Source organism: Nyctibius grandis, chromosome 9, assembly GCF_013368605.1.
Source record: "Nyctibius grandis isolate bNycGra1 chromosome 9, bNycGra1.pri, whole genome shotgun sequence".
Classification (NCBI taxonomy): domain Eukaryota; kingdom Metazoa; phylum Chordata; class Aves; order Nyctibiiformes; family Nyctibiidae; genus Nyctibius; species Nyctibius grandis.
Genome location: NC_090666.1, coordinates 24,989,300 through 25,007,770, shown reverse-complemented (window position 1 = coordinate 25,007,770; position 18,471 = coordinate 24,989,300). Strand labels below are relative to the sequence as shown.

The 18,471-nt window shown below is 44.1% G+C and overlaps 1 protein-coding gene across 3 annotated transcripts in view; it reads right to left on the bottom strand.

Annotated features, from left to right (window-relative positions):
• Window positions 1-18,471, bottom strand: part of UNC80 (unc-80 homolog, NALCN channel complex subunit) — a 133,095-nt gene that overhangs the window by 1,389 nt on the left and 113,235 nt on the right. For 2 of the 3 annotated variants that reach the window (XM_068407722.1, XM_068407721.1), the window contains 9 exons: window positions 16,958-17,081; window positions 16,011-16,217; window positions 14,324-14,508; window positions 13,267-13,432; window positions 12,174-12,353; window positions 10,084-10,222; window positions 7,991-8,047; window positions 1,760-1,841; window positions 1,141-1,252 (listed from right to left, as the gene is read on the bottom strand). In XM_068407722.1, the coding sequence (XP_068263823.1) occupies window positions 1,141-1,252; window positions 1,760-1,841; window positions 7,991-8,047; window positions 10,084-10,222; window positions 12,174-12,353; window positions 13,267-13,432; window positions 14,324-14,508; window positions 16,011-16,217; window positions 16,958-17,081 (1,252 nt within the window). The remainder of the gene's footprint in view (window positions 1-1,140; window positions 1,253-1,759; window positions 1,842-7,990; window positions 8,048-10,083; window positions 10,223-12,173; window positions 12,354-13,266; window positions 13,433-14,323; window positions 14,509-16,010; window positions 16,218-16,957; window positions 17,082-18,471) is intronic. The other variant, XM_068407723.1, reaches the window with a different exon arrangement.

Genomic DNA, 18,471 nt, shown 5'->3' with positions numbered 1-18,471 from the left:
AAAACACAACAAGAAAAAAAGAGGGAGATCCCTGGAGTTTTTACAACTAAGACAGGATTCATGATTCATGCCATCTTTCTAAGCTGTCTAACTGGAGTCTAATCTAAAAGCCTTTCACCCTAGGCTTCCTCTAAAGCCACAGCAAGAGTCAGGGATCTCCTGAAGACTAGTCACCCTACCTATCTTTGTCATGGCTTGGTGAGATAAATGCCACCCGTAACATCTTTCCATCCCAGCAGAATATACTGCATTGAATTCCCACATGAGTTAGGCATTTCTGCCCTCAACTGAAAAAGGAAAGATGAGATGCATATATATAAGGGAAATGCTCAAGGTTTTGCAGGAAATCTGAGAAAAGAAAGAGGGCAGCTGATTGCCCCCATTGCTGCAGACTGAGTCTGCTATCTGGGAAAAACAGAACAGCACAGGGTGAAGACATCTAGACTAAAACTTCACAGTAAAACTGATATCCCTGCTCCTGCTCTTAATTATTTTGTGTCAACTTCTATGTTTCAAACATCTCCAGCAGCGCTGTTGCCCCAGCACAGTCCTGGCTGAGTGGTTAGAAACCCAGAAAGTTTGCAAGCAACCTTTGCTCTTCCAGGTGTTTCCTCCAAAGTTAACTGCTTGCTTCAGATGGTACAGAATGCAGCCCCCTGCTCTGCTTGGCAGTGCTGACTCCTGGAAACATACGGCGCGGACTAGAACGGTCCTATATTCATTTCTGTATGCAACCCTTAAAGCTCTGCACTGCTAAGCTTATAAATGATGGCAAATTTCCTTCTTTCTACTACTCTCAATAGCAGCTTCAAAATTTGCACCCCTGGAGGTTTTGGACAAGGCATCCTGAATAGAGGACACCTGTTTCCTAAATTCTCCACACCTCCAGGAGACATGATAATTCACTGTCCATGTCCAGTTTCACCTTGAAAGCCTTTGGAGAAACCATCAAAGTGTTTTGAAGGGTTGATTTTCTGATAGGATATCCACTTACTAGGAAAAAGGATAAAACTGCTGGGACTTCACTTTAATATAGGCTACTAACAACATACTAACTTTTCCTTTAGGCTAGAACAACACCACAGTATTTTCTCCTTTCAGATACGAAGTGCTGGTTCTGGAAGCGCTGCACTGCCCTACCGCTAGGTTTTGGTTTTGGCTGGATGCTCCGCCGCGTGGTGGACAGTCGAGCTCCGTGACGGCTACGAGGTTCGGTTTGAGTTTTCTGACGTGACAGCAGTGGTCGTCGAAGCTAAACATTGGAAGAAAGAGTTAGGCTGGTGTCTGTTCACATATTACACAACTTCTCCTCTGTAAGGAGAACAAATCATCATTGTCTATTCCTCTAGATGTCCATTCAACTCTGCTTTTAGCAGATGCATGTTTTAAGGTTTCCATGGCTCAGACGTCTCCTTCATATGAGCTTCTGGGTTTTGTGCCTTTTCAGTTTCAGTACTGAATGTAATGAAATGCAGATTGTGTGACCATCGTTTAATTTAAAAAAAAAAAAAAAAGCCTGCAGAGGAATAGACTGGGGAATTCAAAACAAAGTGCACCTCCTCTCTTAGGGATTTGTCAGGCTCACAGCTATGACTTGTGCTACGGTTCCTGCTAACTCAACGGACTGCACGAGTGTATCACAAATTAGGTAAAAGGGACATGTCACATCCACAAATCATTTCAAAACAGACACAGATGAGAAAAACCAAACGAGCTCCAACAGGAGGAGAGAAGGTTTGTCCACTGCCCATGTTCTCACCTGCCGTAGGCCTCTCTTCCGCCCCAGAGGCTGCTGCAGAAGAAGGTTCTGCTGTCCTGGCTCGCTCTGCACACTTGCCACCCTGTTAGATGTTGACAGCATTAGGCCAAGCACAGAAGCAGCCTGTATAACTAGCAGGTGTCCTGGCAATTGTGACTAAAATACATAAATAAACCAACCAACCAACCAACCACTAATGGCACAGTCACTTCAAAGAGCAATACTGTCTTTGAAGGATGGGGGGGAACGTGTCTGTTGGGTTGTGGCTTCTGGGGCTTAGGAAAGGGTGGGAGGTGGAGTCATGGCATTCAGGACTTGGCCACGCACAGGTAGCATCCAAATATAAATAACTGCAGATTTCAGTTTTCAGTCATTGATTGATGCATCCCACTGAGCAACACTCACTTCTCTGCATCCTTTGCCACATCAATAAAGGCAGGAATATCAGCTTCCTAGCGCAAAAGCCTTCTTGTTTGCTTTCCCTTTTTCAAGGACAATGTTGTAAAAGCTATTTTTTTTCCTCCCAAATAGACTCCACAGCCTCATCACAATTTTGTCATCTGGTTTTAATTTCAATTTAAGTCAACAAACAAAAAACAAACACAAAGTGACAAAGGATCCATTCACATAATGGATGCATGAGTTATGTGAACAAGGCCCCACACTCAACACTTGCTGCCTTAAGTCTTTTTGTGGCTAACAAACACAAAAGACAAATAAATGTAAATTTTTTTATATATATATATATATATATATATATATATATAAAACCAGCTTTTTAGTTTTTAATATCTTGGCACAAAATATCTGAAAATCTGCAGTAAAAGAATCTTTAGCAATAAAACATACTCAGCTGCATACCATCTCATTCTACCATTCAACTGACCGTTTAATCTACTTAATACAAAAATATCACCCTCCCCTCATTTTTATCAAAGCACCATATCCCTCCAAACAGTTAAAAATCCGTCATTTAGCAGACAGCGGTCACAAAACATTTTAGCTGAATGAACTATGTCTGAGAGACATATGGTTACAATAGCAACTAACATTTAAGATGGACTTCTTTTAAATCAGGCAGCTGCTTATTTGGGACACACTGGAATCCACTGAGCCACACGTCCTATTTAAGCCACTTCCAGCTATATCTGCTGTGCATTGTTGAAGATTCGGTATTACAATCCATTTTGCCTTTGGCCTGCCTTAATCTAAAGGCAAACAACATTCTTTTCTCTAGATGTTTTCCTTGGATCTCCCTGGAGGAGCTCTGTACCACCAACAGAGCGAAGGTTTATTGCCTGACCTTACAGGAGTGGAGGAAGAAGACAAACCTAAGGACGTGGTCAGCCAAGACATAGAGGATGTCTGTGGAGAGGCTTAAAAAGTTCTGTCTCCTGAACAGCTCGTTCTTCTCTTTGGCAGAAGTTATTGGCCTTAGAAGGTCTGGTGGAACAGAACATGACAGCTTCCTGGTTTGCTTTGGGTCACAGTCTGGTTACCTGACCTGGAAGTCCTATTCCTTCCTCTCTTACCAGTTTAAACTAAAGCCAGACTTTGCACTAAGCCATATGCCTGTGTTTCTACCAGCTCTACTGGGGAGAAAATGGGCAACTTCAAGGAGAGAGACATCTTAAGACCCTGAAGCTGTTTCTTTTCTGATTGACCACAGCCTAACAATCCTAGGCATGCCCTCGGCAATCTCAGCACAGCTGCAGTCGTTTGGAAAAAAAAGGAAAAGCTTCTGCAAGCTCAAAGCCAGAACAAACAAGATATATTTGAGTCCTTTTCTCCCTCAGACAGCTCTTCCAAATGAGATCACCAGTCTCTGGAACATATTTTCCAGCTCTTACGTAGGGTATTGACATGATTTACATACAAAGCATCCTAAACATCATGCAAACACCCGCCTATGAATAAGCAGAGTCCTCAGAGTTACTTCCTGTTAGTAGGACCGTGTTCTTGACCCAGACAATGACTGCAGCACATATGACTGACTGGAAAGTCCAGAAGCAACATATCATTCCTAACTAAAGCAAAGAGACTGCGCTTAAATTAGTCTTTAGATTTGTGATCCAGACTGCCTGAAATTACAGCTTGTAGAATTTTCTTAATCTTCTGTTTCTAGGATTACAGGAAAGCTTATTCCTCTGAATTTTAAGAAATTTTTAGAGTAGTTACCAGTATGTGAATTAAGTAGGAATTAGCTGGAGAAGGTCTTGAAAAAATATTTTTCTATTGGACTAGCTTTTGAGAATACTGTTACAATTTCTGTAACAGTATTAGTTACAGTCCTCACTCTTAGTTCTGTGCGTGAGGAGACATAAATGTCTGTAGCAGAGAGACTACAATTATATTCAGTACGAAACACTGTTTATAGTGGTGAAACAAACTCTTTTCACACGCATCATGAAAACACTTTGAAAAAGTCATTAGATAAAGGGAGCACATGGACTGCATGAGGGCACAGAGGCTATAGATGAGGAGAAAAATGATTCCCATGGAGTAATCTGTGCACTGAAGACAAACAATAGGTGAGCAAAAGAAAGGCTGGGCTTTGTGTCTTCCTGCTGGAGGCTGGGGTTTTCAGCCTGGCTTATAAGTGAAATGAGTTTAGTGAGCTGGTGGATGTTTATTTCCAGTACTGAATCATTACACAAATTGGTATAATTTGGGATGATCTTATGAGCTGAAATTGCAGATCTCTATTGCAGGCAAATGGTGGACCCGAGAGCAGCTGAGTTTTGTAGAGCTGCCTGCGCACAGCACAGTCCTGCCGTAGCTGTCTTTTTGCCTTCTATCCCCCAATTTTGAAGAAGGGAAGAGAGAGAGAATCATAAAGACCACAAATTTGAGATGAGTGACTGAATTTTCGGATATAACTTTCACTTTGTGAGGGTTTCTTTTCACATCAAAGAACAGCACTACTGATCTTGTTTCCATGAAAATTAGTGGGGCAGGCAGGCTGTTGGTCCTTTGTAGCCCTCCCTCCCTCCTTTTCTGCCTCTCCTTGTTTACCAGACCTGACCAGGAGTATTCTGTTTTTCTGGCAGCCCGTGGGACCCAGTCAGGGAACACTGAATCAAATGCCATTTCAGCTGACAGTACGTTTCCCTCCTGTGGCAATGTGATCGATAAGAAGGGTTTTTCTGCAGTACATAAACCAGATTTATTTGGGAATAACAAAGTAGAAGTTTTTCCTGCCCAACACAAAGATGCTCTGTCACTCTCTGAGTATCTGTCAGGGGTTTTATCTTCACAATAATGTTACTCCCATTACATAGTTAGGGCAGAGGCAGGTGAGCAAAAGATCAAACCAACCCAACTTCGTGGAGGCATGTTGCCAGCACTACAAGAAACGACAGCCAGTGCAGTCACACAGTGGGGGCTAAAAGAAACTTTGTCAGGTTGGCAATTATAATAAATGATGCTCATGAATTACAGGAAACCATGCAGCCAAAAAAAAAAGAAAGAACAACGAAGAAAAAACAGAGACAAAGGAAGCAAGGAGTTTAAATGTCTATTAAAAAGATGTACAAGCTCGCCATGCCATTATGGTAGAACGTACACACTTTGTGTCCCAAGACATCTGAATGACAGGGTTAGTGGACAAAGGCCAGTGGAGAATGAGTTAAAATGTAGATGAACTCCAGCTCTTGTATTCCCAGACACATCCTAGCCCAGTTAGCATTAGATCTGCTGTGCTTGCCCTGGCACTGTGAATTCACTCTGATTTGCCCTGTTAGGCACTATTAACCTAAGATAGGCATAATGACAAACATTAAAGGGAAATGTGTTCGTGCAACAGATTTCCATTACAGTGAATTCTCATTCTTCTTCCTTTCTGATTTGGGAAAATATCATCTCCTCTCAGATTATAACCACAACAAATCACGATGCTGGACACATATGCTCCTCAGCCCTGTGCCCCATGCTATCTGTTTACTTCTGAGCTCTTAAATGCTATCCCCTTCCTGTCTTCCCTGCTTTTCTACATGACTGGCTCTAATTGCTATAGAACAAAGGGAAACAGACTGTTCTTTTTTTGTGTTTATCACTATTGATTTAATTTATTTAAAACTCCTACCTTCCATAAGGGTCTAGTCTCCGTATGATTTATTTCTTTATGTCAGTTATGACTAAACATCAGCTTTTGAATTCAGAAGGCAATCCTCAACAGTTGTTATCATTGTGCTCCAGCTGAAATCAAAGTTACGTAAGAAAAACTCAAGCCTGCTTTATTCAAAACTGATGTTCCTGAATATAAAAACACATTAATTCTGTCCTATGATCCCCACAGCACAATAAGCTCCTACAATGTCTGCTTTATTACTTCTGTCCTTTAGAGGAGGAATCCAATTTGCACATTTAACAATGCAGTTGAAACATCTTTTCTTCCTCACAGAACTCTAACCTAGCCTTTTTATAAAAATTTGCAGTATTTCCCTGTCTTCATTCTTTCTATGGCTTTGCGGCCCTGATCCTTCAGATGTAGTGCCCACTCCTTGAAAAGGATAATAAACCTCTACAGAACTGACTCCCAAGTATGTCTGTTAACGTTTTTGCCTAAGGAAATTTCTGTACCATAGAGCAGGGTGAAGGATAGTGTCCTGGTCCCTCACGAAAATTAGTGTGACTGAAATTAGTAGGAACCCACTCTACAGCTGAGTACATTTCAGGGTTCAAAATAAGTTATTGCGTTTGAACTCATCTGTTGACTTAGCTGTCTCATACTCCTCAGCCTCACTACCACTATTAGGAGTGACCCCCCCACACTTAACAAGATCAAAACATTTCAGATTCAGCACTGATGTAACCTGGTATCAGGTCATTATGGCTTTAACTCAGATACAGACCTTCTCCTTCATCATCCTCCTCAACTGTAGTGAGTTTTTAGCTCTACTTAAGGGATGGCACTTAACTTCTTTGCTTTAATAACTTCTGTTCTCTTTAGGCCCCAAAACATGCTCAGATGACCATGCAATCCATTTTGCTTTATCACAAAACCAGACAATAATATTCCTGCCTCTGCCAACAAGCTGATGTCTTCTCCTCACGCCGCTCCTACAGTAGCACCAATCAGAGACCGATCTGCCAAAGCAGGATTCACGCACACAAAGGACACCATGAATCATGGGATGATCTCGGTGACACCACCAATGATAAACTCTCCCATTTGTCAGCTGAGAAGAATGAAGAAATGAACAAAGCAGCCTGTCCTCACCCCAAAAAGCCACTACTGACAGCTAAAACCAAGCTAAGAGAATAAAAACCATTCACGCAAACGCCTCTCAACATATCCACACCTTCAGCTATTGTGGTAAAGTAATGAAATAGCGTGTTACCCTCTGTGTTGCCAACATAAGGGGCCATGTTCTTCTGGAAGGAAACAGAGATGCTCTTGGGACTAATGACAGCTCTCTGACCTCGCGAGGATGGGTTGAGGGGTGCGAGCACAGCAGCAGGACAGTAAGGATGATTAACACGGCTGAGCCAGCCGTTAAAGGTGCAGATCTCCCTTCTAAGCTCACTCCTAACCCATTTGACAGGCACGGCCGTAACAGTGTTTGCACACAAACTCCCCTGTCCATGGGTAAAGGGGAGCAGCTAGACCTGAACTCTGTCACTGACAGGGCTATTTTAAATATGTATTAATGGTGTTCACCTGCAGGCTTTCTCAGGTGTCATTTGAGAATTGGAAACACCTTGTAAACATAATGAGACTTACTGTAAAGCATCTACAGAGAACTATATTCCACAGGAGTTATCATAATTAGTTTTATTAGTGACTGTTAAAGAACATTGCTCGATATCATTATTAAGTCTTTTGTGGTGACAGCATTGTGAGATGAATGGAAAAACAGATGTCTCTGTTTTATATAAGCCTCCAGACTAATGCTTATAACAGGCTACAGCTAATGCCTGGTGGATAATCTTTCTCATGTCTTTCAAGCAATTGCTAAACAAGGGGAAAACCCCAAGGCTAGCCAGCCAGACCGCTATTTCACTTGCTGTATCTTTTTCCTTCCCCTTAGCCTCCTCAAAGTTACTGGCAATCAAAGCTGAAAACTGAAGGTGGGTTGCTACACCTTTGATTTGCAGGCCTGAATATTAATGAGCCACAAGAAACAAGATGGAAAGAGCGACAAAAGGTGAGGGGAAGAGACAGCAGAGATTGGAAACGGCTTGTTTCCCAGCACACACACTGACAGACAGGTAGTGTTAACACTGTACCTAGAGAGGCTGCCCTCAGTGGCCAGGCTCGGGGAGTCATCGAGGACATTAGGTTCACTGCAGGAGGGGCAGGGAGATTAAGAATTTAGGGAAAGAAAATGCAAAAAGCATGCGATTGTCTCTGTTTTCAAGGGAAAAAATATCAACGGAATAAAAAAGTAAAAAAAGGACGGTAACGTTAATTGGTTTCGCACGCTCAACAGCACATATATGACTCAGAGGAGCTGAAAGAACATCTGATCACAGGAGCAGTCTTTAGAGGGAGTTTACACTACATGGAGACTTCTGTATCTCTGCTGAGAATTGGGGAGCTGAGAAGTTTGGTAGGATGTGTTTCCACAGGAAATAAGGGCAGGGAACTGTTTTCAAAGCCATTTTCCTGCAGCATTTTCATTTAGTTTGGTTCTGTTTACTTCCAGCTTCATAGGAAGCTTTTTTCCTTCCTCATGAGCCACTTCTTCCTGAGGGAGGGCTAATCTATCTCCCATGAGCTATAGACCACTCTCCTTCTGGTACTACTCTAAGGACAAACATCTGAAAAACAAGGTCTCGTAGTGCAATGCAACTGTAAGTAAACAGCTGGCGTGGGTCCTGGCAAACGAGTCCACAATCACATTGCTTTTCTACACTTCAGCCATTCAGGCAGGAGCAGCCTTCTCAGCCCAGAGGAAAAACATGAAAGAAAGCAAGCAGTCTGCTGGGTTACCAGCAGGAAGGCAATAATAATATTACTTAACATTAATTAGTTTACATTTGTGAGGCAGTCTGAAAGCCCAGAGACCATCCATAACTAAAAAGGGGGTGATGTTGTGGACTATGATTATGCTCGCTGAGCTTGTACTTTCCCTATACAGATGAAAAGCGATCCTCCTGGTATACCATGTACTTAAAAAAGTAGAGAGCAAAGCTCTGCTGTAATTAGTGTCTTTTTTTTTTCTCAGCATCACCATGACTCGGGATTGCACAAAGCAAACATTGCTGTCAGTCAGCTGTGACTCTTATGAAGTTTATGCATTGAAGATGGTAGTGAAAGATTGAGGAAAATGCAGTCTTGCATATTAATTTTTCAAGAAACAAAGGGACTGAATCAATGGAGTTCAAAAGTCAAATGAGTTGCTGTAAGCCCTTTCGTGAAAACTCCCAGATAAAATCTGTATAACTTCTCTCTTGTAAATCGCTTCTCCTATCTCTGCTGGTATGTACCACAGCTGTTACTTCTCCTTCATGTATCAAGGTTATTTCTTTAATTCCAAGCAAGACTGGGGAGGGAACAATGTTGTTTGATTTTACAAGGCTGGTCAAGAGATAATGTAGAATTTATTCTTTAAAGGTTCAAAGGAAATAACATAAATTAATCTGTCCATTGTCAGATATCCTTGGATAACTACATTGCAGAGAAATAAAACAATAAACATTGCTTACTTAGGAAAAAAATCACATTTAAATGCAAAACTTCTCTCTACATCCTCTAAAGATGTATATTTCCCAAATTTCAATCTCTTTCTCACCACTCCATGTTAACCAAGAATAAGGCATTCAAAGTTATTTCTATCAACAAGTATATTTCTGGTTTTAAACAGTATTGAATCCCATCTGAATTGACATTCAGTTTCTGTGATGAGCTAGTTACTGTTCTAGGAAGGACAAAGACTACATAAAAGAAAACAATGTAAATCGAACAGGATGCCTCTGCCCCCCTTCCCAGCTTCTCAAGATTCCTCCCTACTCCCTACACAGATTGTGTATAGTCCCCTGGTTCAATGCACAACCCCAAAATCATGTGTTTTCTTTTTGCTGCTCATGGTAGTAGCAGAGGAAAATAATAGTGCTGAGGGTTTCTGAAACTGTTTAAGAGGAAGGTTTCTATGGATGACAGCTTGTTCTTTTGGACCTAACGCAACACAGATCATCCTGGAAAATCTTTATTTCCAACCCTGTGCCCTTGGTCCAACACTGTTTCAGGGTGAATAAATTTAGCGTTGCTATGCTGGCGCTGATTCTACTATCCCACATCTCTGATGTACACATAATATACCTGCGCCATTTCTGCTCTTGTGAATATAATGCAAAAGGCGAAAAGCCCATGGTGTTACCTTTGGCTGGGTAACATGCCCACCTCAGCCTGAGGTGCAGACACGCTGGAGAGATGGCTGGAGAACCGCCTCCTCCCAATGGCACCCATATGGTATGCTTCTTGTTCACTTACCACACTGGGCATGCTCAAGGAGTCATCTAGAAAGAAAGAACAAACAGGAAAGGAGAGGAAACAACCACCCCAAACCCCAGCTACATATTTACAGTTGTCAAAAGATAACGTGATGCCAAAGGTGTACCCGGCATTTACTTACCAAGACCCCCAAGCCTGCAAATTTGAATCCTTCCATTAGATTTTACAGTCACAGTTCAGAAAGACATATGCATAAAACCCAGCACGCATGGGACAGGGATTTATGTATGCTTTCAGCTTATATGACTCTTGGGAAAACATGTTTGGGGAATTCAGCTTCCACTAGGGCTCAGTTCCTGTGATTAATAACTTGTTTGTTAATATACAGTGTTTTCTGGCATAAAAGTTGTAACTGGACATTTTGCTGGTGTGAAATAAACTGCTGCTATGATATAGCAAAGCACTGTTACAAAAGATAAAATGCATAACAGCAAAATGCAGAACTGACACCCTTTAACACCCTTTGGGACATGCATTTTAAAATGTCACCAAAACATTGGATAAATTGACTCAAATACAACATACAGTTACTGAACTATGCAGACAGTTGGACTGTGATCAGGCCTGCTTGAAATTTTCAGTGCTGTTTAAAATTACTTAAAGTACCTGGAAAGAACTGACTCTGTTGTGGTTTTTACCACAACAACTTCTAATCTACAAATAAACAACTAAAACACAGGGGAAGTTCTGTGCTATTTTCTCTTTTCTTTTTGACATTTTCCAGTTTTGATATACTGAAATATTTTTTGGCAGCATTAAGCCAAGGCAGGGCTGGAGTAATACTGCCACAAGCAAACAGGAAGACAGCGCTCATCATTCCACACAGTGGCTCATAATTAATCTAAGGCGAAACCAGAGTTTGCCACAGTGAGTATCTGAGCAACGTATCCACAGTACAACACTGGGTGGATTGTGCAATGTTTAGTGATGAACCCAGCTAAAACAAAGCTGGGCTAAGCCTGGAAAGTTTCAGGCTAACTGAAGGGGACAGGCCCTTCTAAGCCTGTTTTTCACCCCTTTTGTTTAACGTCTTTGGGGAATAGTCAGCAGTCCTCAAATACAGAGGTGAAACATCTGAGTTTCAGGCATTGAGGCAACCAACCGTTGCAGCACCAAAAGACAACATCCCTATAGTAGGGGGAAGCCCGAGCCTGATGTCATATGAGCAGAATTTTCCACCCTGGCTTTCAGTGATGGACAACTCAGAAGCAGATGGACAGCTCAGAAGCAGAGAGAAGGTAAAATTCCAAGAATAACATGAAACTCAGCTGAAATGACAAAGCAACATTCAGGTCATTGTGAATTAGTCCCCAAAAGATTCACCATCCCATTCCTTCTAAACTGGCACCAGAAAGCCTGGCAACTCCAGACCTGCCAGCTGCCCAAAAGGGAGATCAAACTTTTGTTGTTGGTAGGTTTAAGGCTTAATTTCCTCTTTGGTAATCGAGTGACACAAGCACACAGACATTCCACCCCGCAGAGAGCCACAGCTGGATCCCATGCAGCACAAGGACAACATATTCCTCATTGGCGCGACTGGACCGAAGCGGTGAGCAGGAAGTACTGAGATCCTGCAGGAACAGGACCCTAACTACAGAGCCAGCCACGGACCCTGCCTACTGTCACGAAGAAGGTCAAAGAGAGGACTGATTGCCAAATGCCTTGTCAGCACTGTGAGGATGGCATGTCAGCCCAAGTGTCATACACTAAAAATCTGCCTCTGCCCTTCCCTTCTCCCGACCCAGAGCTCAGGGGGAAATGAAGAGGCATGTAACAGCCCAAGCATTAGCACCATGAACGGTGCAGCAACCACACCAGTTTCTTAGCCTCGTGCCCCCATGGGCCTTTTGTTCACACGAGGACAGGGACAATTGTCTTCCCCTCTCAGCCAGCCTCTGGGGCATCAAGAAAACACCTTCAGTGTTGGGGACTTAGCTCGAATCGGTTGCCACATACTTTCTTCATCTTCCTCGTCTGTGCGGCTCAGCGTGTCCTGCGAGGCCTGCTGGGAAGGCTCGCTGTCCTGCTCCCAGACCGTGCCAGTGCCGGTGTTGGAGCGGGACATGGTGGCCAGGCTCAGGCGGTAAGCGGAGGTGGAGGTGCCCACGGTGCTGACAGATGTCTTCCCTTGGTAAGCTGCACAAGAGTGGGAAAACCAAACCCCAATCAGTGATGGCACGGGAAATCAATAACCAGCCAAGCATTCCTGTCTTGTTGGGCACCTGATTCTGCCCGGACTAGTGGGGCAGGGGTTGGCAGAGGTGACAGAACAGACACATCTGCCCTGGCTCACCTCATATCTCCAAAATCTCTGTCTGTTTTTCTTATGCAGTCTGATTTTCTCCCTCAACCTTAGTGCCATATTTTCCCGATCAGCTTCAACATTTAGGAACAATGCACATTATTAAGGAAAAAAAGGCTGAGGCGTTTTCTTTTGAATTTGTTTTCCTTTCTTAAGAACAAAGAACATCATAAAATCTCTTGCCATGTGTAAGCAGTGGCTGCCATCTGGTGGCAACAAGGGTGACCGTTACAGGAGAAAAGTGTCTCCTCACGCGAGAGAGAATTCAGGGCACCCTCAGCTGGGGGACGCTGATCTGGACCTCGCTGGTAACAGCAGAGAAAATCAAAAAGAGACCAAGAGGAGAAAGGAGGAGACAGATCTGCTGGTGACAAACAGACAGACGTTTCTACACAAGCAGGTTCAGATTTACCGAGATGTAGGTAGCGGCTCGCTGCGCTGTGGGTTGGGGTGCACAAGCCAGCTGTGGCAGCAAGAGGCAGCTGCTGGGAGATGGGGCACAGACTTAGTGGGAAAAAATGGGCAAACCAATGTGCATTTCACAACTAACCTGGACTTCTGTTGGCTGTCCAGTGGCAAGGCTGGGCTGGGCAGAGGGCCTGATCCAGGGGCAGGCTGTTGGGGTGTGGGTGGATTACCCCATTCCCCTCCGAGGCAGCAGGCAGGTCTGCCTCACCAGCTAACTTATGGGTGAGTCAGCTGGCCAGATTGGGCTGATGGCCCTGAGCTCTCCCCTCTCCTCCTTACCAGACCCACTGTGCACAGCCTCCTTCAGGATCTTCAGCTCGTTATTGAATTCAGCCATGAGGGAGCTCTTGCAGAGCGGGCGCGGTATGAACCGTCTCTCCAGTTGGTCGGCGATGTGCTGTCGGGCAGTCAGCTCCTCGTGGTTCTCAGCCGGCTGCGCCAGCAGCTGCAAAATTGGGAAGCATTAGCATTGCAGAGAAATGATGCCCGGGGAACTGGGACCGGTCTCTGGACCAGCATGAGCCTGCAGCCAGCAGGCTGTCCTCTTTGTAGGCATGAAGTTTTGACTCCAGCTATGAGGTTTCTACCCATCTTTCAGGGACAGCCTTACTGAACAGGTATCAAAACCTCAGTGACATTGGTACATGGGGATGAGGGCTTCCTTATGCTAAGCTCTCCCCTCAGACATGAGACAGCTCCTTCCTCCAAGCTGATTTAGTCTGTCCAAGTGGTGAGCCATGGTAGGCTAAATAAGGTGGAGTACCATGTGCTAGTCTGCCTGGAAAGCATGGAAGAGCCATGATTAGCTTAAGCCCTGGCTGCCTCAGCCTAGCAGCTGTCTGTCCATCCACAAGAGCCTTGTCAGAACCTTCACCCACAAAATGTAAAGTGGAGTCGTCCTTCCTGACTGTTAGCTGTATTTCCCGGCTCTGTGCAGAAGAAAGACTTCTGGAAGATTTCTGCCAACCATGTCAACCCCCTCCTAGGTTCAGAACATCCACGCTACCCAAGTGCTCTGAGTGTCTTTGTTGCAAAACTAAGTCTACATGCAAACCCTCTTGGTCAAGCGTGACAGTACTTTCCCATCCAGGCAAACTAAGACTAGCTATACTCTGTGGCTTCATGGATTAGAGCTCCTGTATGATGGGCATACTTTTTAGTGCTGCCTAGGAAAAAGCCTCATGATTTAGTTTCACAGGCCTATTAACTTCTGAAAAGCCACTCCCTACATAAACACCCAGTTCTTCCAGGAGTGCCATTTCTCTGTTCTCAGCAGGGGAATAAAGGGTATCTTGCCCTCAGTGAGTGATCTAGCAGGAGCCAAAGCAACTGTTACCTTGCACTGGATGAAGGGCCGAAGGAGCACAAAGATAGGGATCCGTGTTCGTACGATAAAGTCGAGGAAATCCCACAGGGCCAGCCCTCCCACCTTCCGCAGTGCCATCTCTTTGACTTGCAGGCTCAGCCAGTACCACTGGCTGTCCAGCTGGCGTTCAAAGCAAACAAGGATCACCTTCAGGGCTACAGGGGAACACACATCAGCAAACGGCAGTCAGAGATGTTATCAGTACCCCCTTCAAGCATTGAGGGAGGAATAGGGGGGCCACAGCAGGCACAAACCTACATAGGCATGCATGCATGCATGTGCACATGTACACCCACACACCTCAAGAGTCACAACCGTCTTTTCTATCAGTCTCCAAATGCTGCAAGGGAAGGAGGGCAACCTTCTTATAATAAAGGCTCAGGATCAAGACTGAGAGTCCCTTTTCCAGAGAAATTTTCCTACTTCACACCTAAGTTCCTCTGTATTTTCTTGCTCTACCTTCCCCTCTCCTTCTCTATCTGATCTGGAATTCAGATATTTTGAAAGCAGCTCAGGCAGGGGAACACAACCCTGGCTGATCAGACAACCTCAAAAATCTTGTTCAAGCATATCCACACAAAGAGTCACCCTGTGAGCACAATAACCTCCGGGTTATTTATGGGGTAATGAAAAGAACCTTTCTAGCAGTGCAGCTGCATGAGTCACAGCCAAACTGTAATCTAAACAAAAACATGGTCCAATAAGCCAAGGGCTGTAATTCACAAGAGCACTGCATTTCAAACAGGGATGAAGAGCGATGAAGTTCAAAACAATACTCTATATTAAAGTGGGCAGTGACCAACAGTTAGCTCACAGGAGAGACAAGGAATCTTTCCCCTTTCCATGCTCCCCTGGTCTGGAACAAACAAGGAGGCCTGGGAATTGTTGCGGGAAGGCTGACTGCTCCATCTTTCTTGATGGGAAGGCCAAGACATCTCAGCCATGACACATCTGTATCCAGGTTTGTTGGGGTAGGGAGTTAAATCAGTGGTGAATTGCCATTTTTTCATCAGTGTTACCCCATTCCTCAGATACAGGTTAAGAAAGACCTGAACATAAGTCTTTGGGTAAATGCCCTCACAAAATCAGAAACGGAGCAGCTGTTTGAAGGAGCCAGAGCTTTGAGACAAAACTCTCCCCATATAGCCCTGATAATCTGCACTGCTGCTGCATCTCCAATTTGATTATTTTTTCTTTCCTTTCACCTGTGGGTCACACATGAGAAAATATAGTACTGCCTTGCAGCAGCATGCAGTGAGCAGTGGGAATACCAGTCAGTAAGGACCATGTGTGTGCAGGGCCAGCAAGCAGACAGACTGCACCACATTTCACTCCAGCTAGCCAACAGCCAGTGCAGCTGTGATATTAGGGACTGCTAGGCAGTCTGACTTGCCTTTTGTGGCTTCACTGCTACATCCTGGCAGTAGGAAAACTGAGTGACTTCTAGCTGTGCTGCAATCTCTGCTCACGTTGCAACACATTCCAGAGAGAGTCCTGGCTTCATGTTCTGGCCTGGCACCTTGTTCAGGACAAGACCTAAAGCAGCTCTAAAGAGCTCAAACCTGCCTGAAACAGTTTTCTTTGGTGCTATCTACAGTCTTGAACACTCCATTTTATCTCTGTCTCTTGCTAGGGGTGAGCAGAAGCCATCACTCACCCAGGTAGGCAGCCTGGCTGGTGGACTCTGCAAGCCCTTCCCGCCGCAGGTCCTTCCCTGCATCCCCTGGGGTGGAGCAATGGGCAGGGGAGCTCTCCAGCATAAAGTTCTTGCTGCGGGAAGTGCTGATGATGCGAGGCGGCAGGAGGATATTGATAACAGTCTGGAGCAGCAGCAGGACCTCAGGCTGCTCCAGCCAGGGGCTGTCTGAGATGCATTGGAAGGGGAGAGAGAGAGAAAGATCAGGCTACATTCCATCAAAGATACCCACAAGATCCAGACCCTGTTCCGTTCCAAAATGGGGTGCAATCGCAAATGTCCCCTAAGCCAAAACTCCGTCCCCCACACCTTGTTATGCTGCTTCTCCTCCTGCAAGCAAAGGCAAAGTTTATTTTAGCACCAACACAAACACACACAAACACAGAGCTACACAGCACAAAGAAATGTCCCGTTCAGTGGTCTCATAATCTCATTTCCTTTTGATGTTCCCCTCTCCCTTTACTCTTTGATTTCATTTAGGGATTTACCAGTGATCACCCTCTATAGAAGAAAGCAAGGAGCAGGACTTGTGCCAGACAAGTGGCATGGATTGGGCAGACTGTGATCCACAGAGGCACCCAATTTCTGAGACCTCTGCTCCCCTCTGTGGCTGCTTCTACAACAGATTTTTCTTGCCCTGCACTCCAGTTTCAAAAGAAGGAGCACATCTGTGTAATACCTGACTCAAGAACCATGGCACAGCTGAAACAAAGAGAAGAAACAACAACAACTTCTCCCAATGGGGCTCTTTTCAGTCTCAGACCCAAAGGGCACTTAGCTGACACACTGCCAGTGACAGAAATATAAATTAAAAAATAAAAATAAAAAATCAACAGGGAGCAGGGGAAGTGCAAACATCAGTTGTCAGAAAAGGGGGAGAAAAATTCTTTTTGTTAAATTAGTCAGACCTTTGCTTCCAGATCCTACTGTGAGCACAAATGGAATCAGTAGGTTTAAAAGCATTCCTTCCCTTCTTTCCTGATTGGTGAATGGGGAGACGACATGGCTTAGGGGGAAATCTTCTTTCAAAGCCTGTGCAGTAATAATAAGAAAGGATTAAACGATTTCATCAGCAGATCACGCACACAAGTTACTGCAGGGAATGACGATCCCCTTGGCACCCTGTTTACACAGTACAACACTGGCATTGATGTCCTGATTGAATGAGAAGCCCTGAGACCACTTAGTCAGGAGTAAAAGGAATTCACAGAGTAATGTAGGTGCCACCTGCTCTTGTCATAGCCAAGAGGTAAGAATCCTAGATTTCTAACTCATAGATACCATTAACAAAATCAGGTGTACCCCACAGGAGTCAGCTGAGTGTTAGTCCTAAACTGCACTACTGTGAATGGCATCAGGATCTGACCCAGACTACAGGGGATAAAAAAAACGAACAGAGGAAACTGCATAAATGACACCATCTAAATATTCTGCTGTCCGAACATGGAGGTTATTCTCAAACACATTTTTTGTTCTGCCTTGCTTTGTGCTGCCCTATCACCCTCTCTAACGCAAAGAATGAACTCCTGAAAAATAAACAAAATGCACGTTTACTTCTTAATGCATAGTCAAGCCTAAACTGAAAGGTCTTTCACCTTTAGAGGAGCTAACACAAATGACTGTCAGTAGAACTCTGCTCATTTGTAACTTCCCAGCTGCTACAGACTTAGCTGTGAAATGCAACTGAACCTTGCAGCCCCTCAAGCTTGCAGATTTGGGCTGAAAAATTCCAGGAGATGTTTTCTGATGGGGTATGAAGTACTTCTGTTTCATATCCTGCTGGAAGGATTAGGAATTTGACTACTCGTGTGTTTTTCTGACATGTTTGGTTTTCATTACATTTAAAGCCCTTGAAAAGAATGAGTGAACAGGGGGCAGAGGACAATAAAAGTAAAAACTCCCAATACTTCAAAAAATTATTAATTTGGTATCTGGTTTTAAAAAAGAGAAAAGATTTCAGAGAAGGTGAAGGTGGCCCTTTTCTTTTGCTTTTGATTAAAGAACCATTACCTCAGAGATGGAAGAAATCTGTCCTCTTTCTGTGTCAGTTGGTACCAAAAAGTCAGTTCGTGCCTCATGCTCTGAGGGACGGCACTGTGCCTTGGTCCCTATAAGCTCTCCTTCCTTCCCAAGCCACCCCACTGCTCAGAAATACCTGCTGAAGTATTCAACTGGATGTGCCAATGCATATTTAAAAATGCAAGCTGGAGCTAGATTAGGAAATTTGTCCCTTCATTGGTCACCATTCTGTCTGATTTCATGCCAATGGGGAGGGAAAGGGATACAGAGGTAGAAAGACTCTGTAATAGTTATGGCACTGCTATGAGAAAGGAATAGTGATGAATTCTTCAAAAATTCCAGGATGTTTTTTTTTATTCTGTACAAGGATGCTATTGAGTCAGCAGCTGAAAAGCCAACTTGC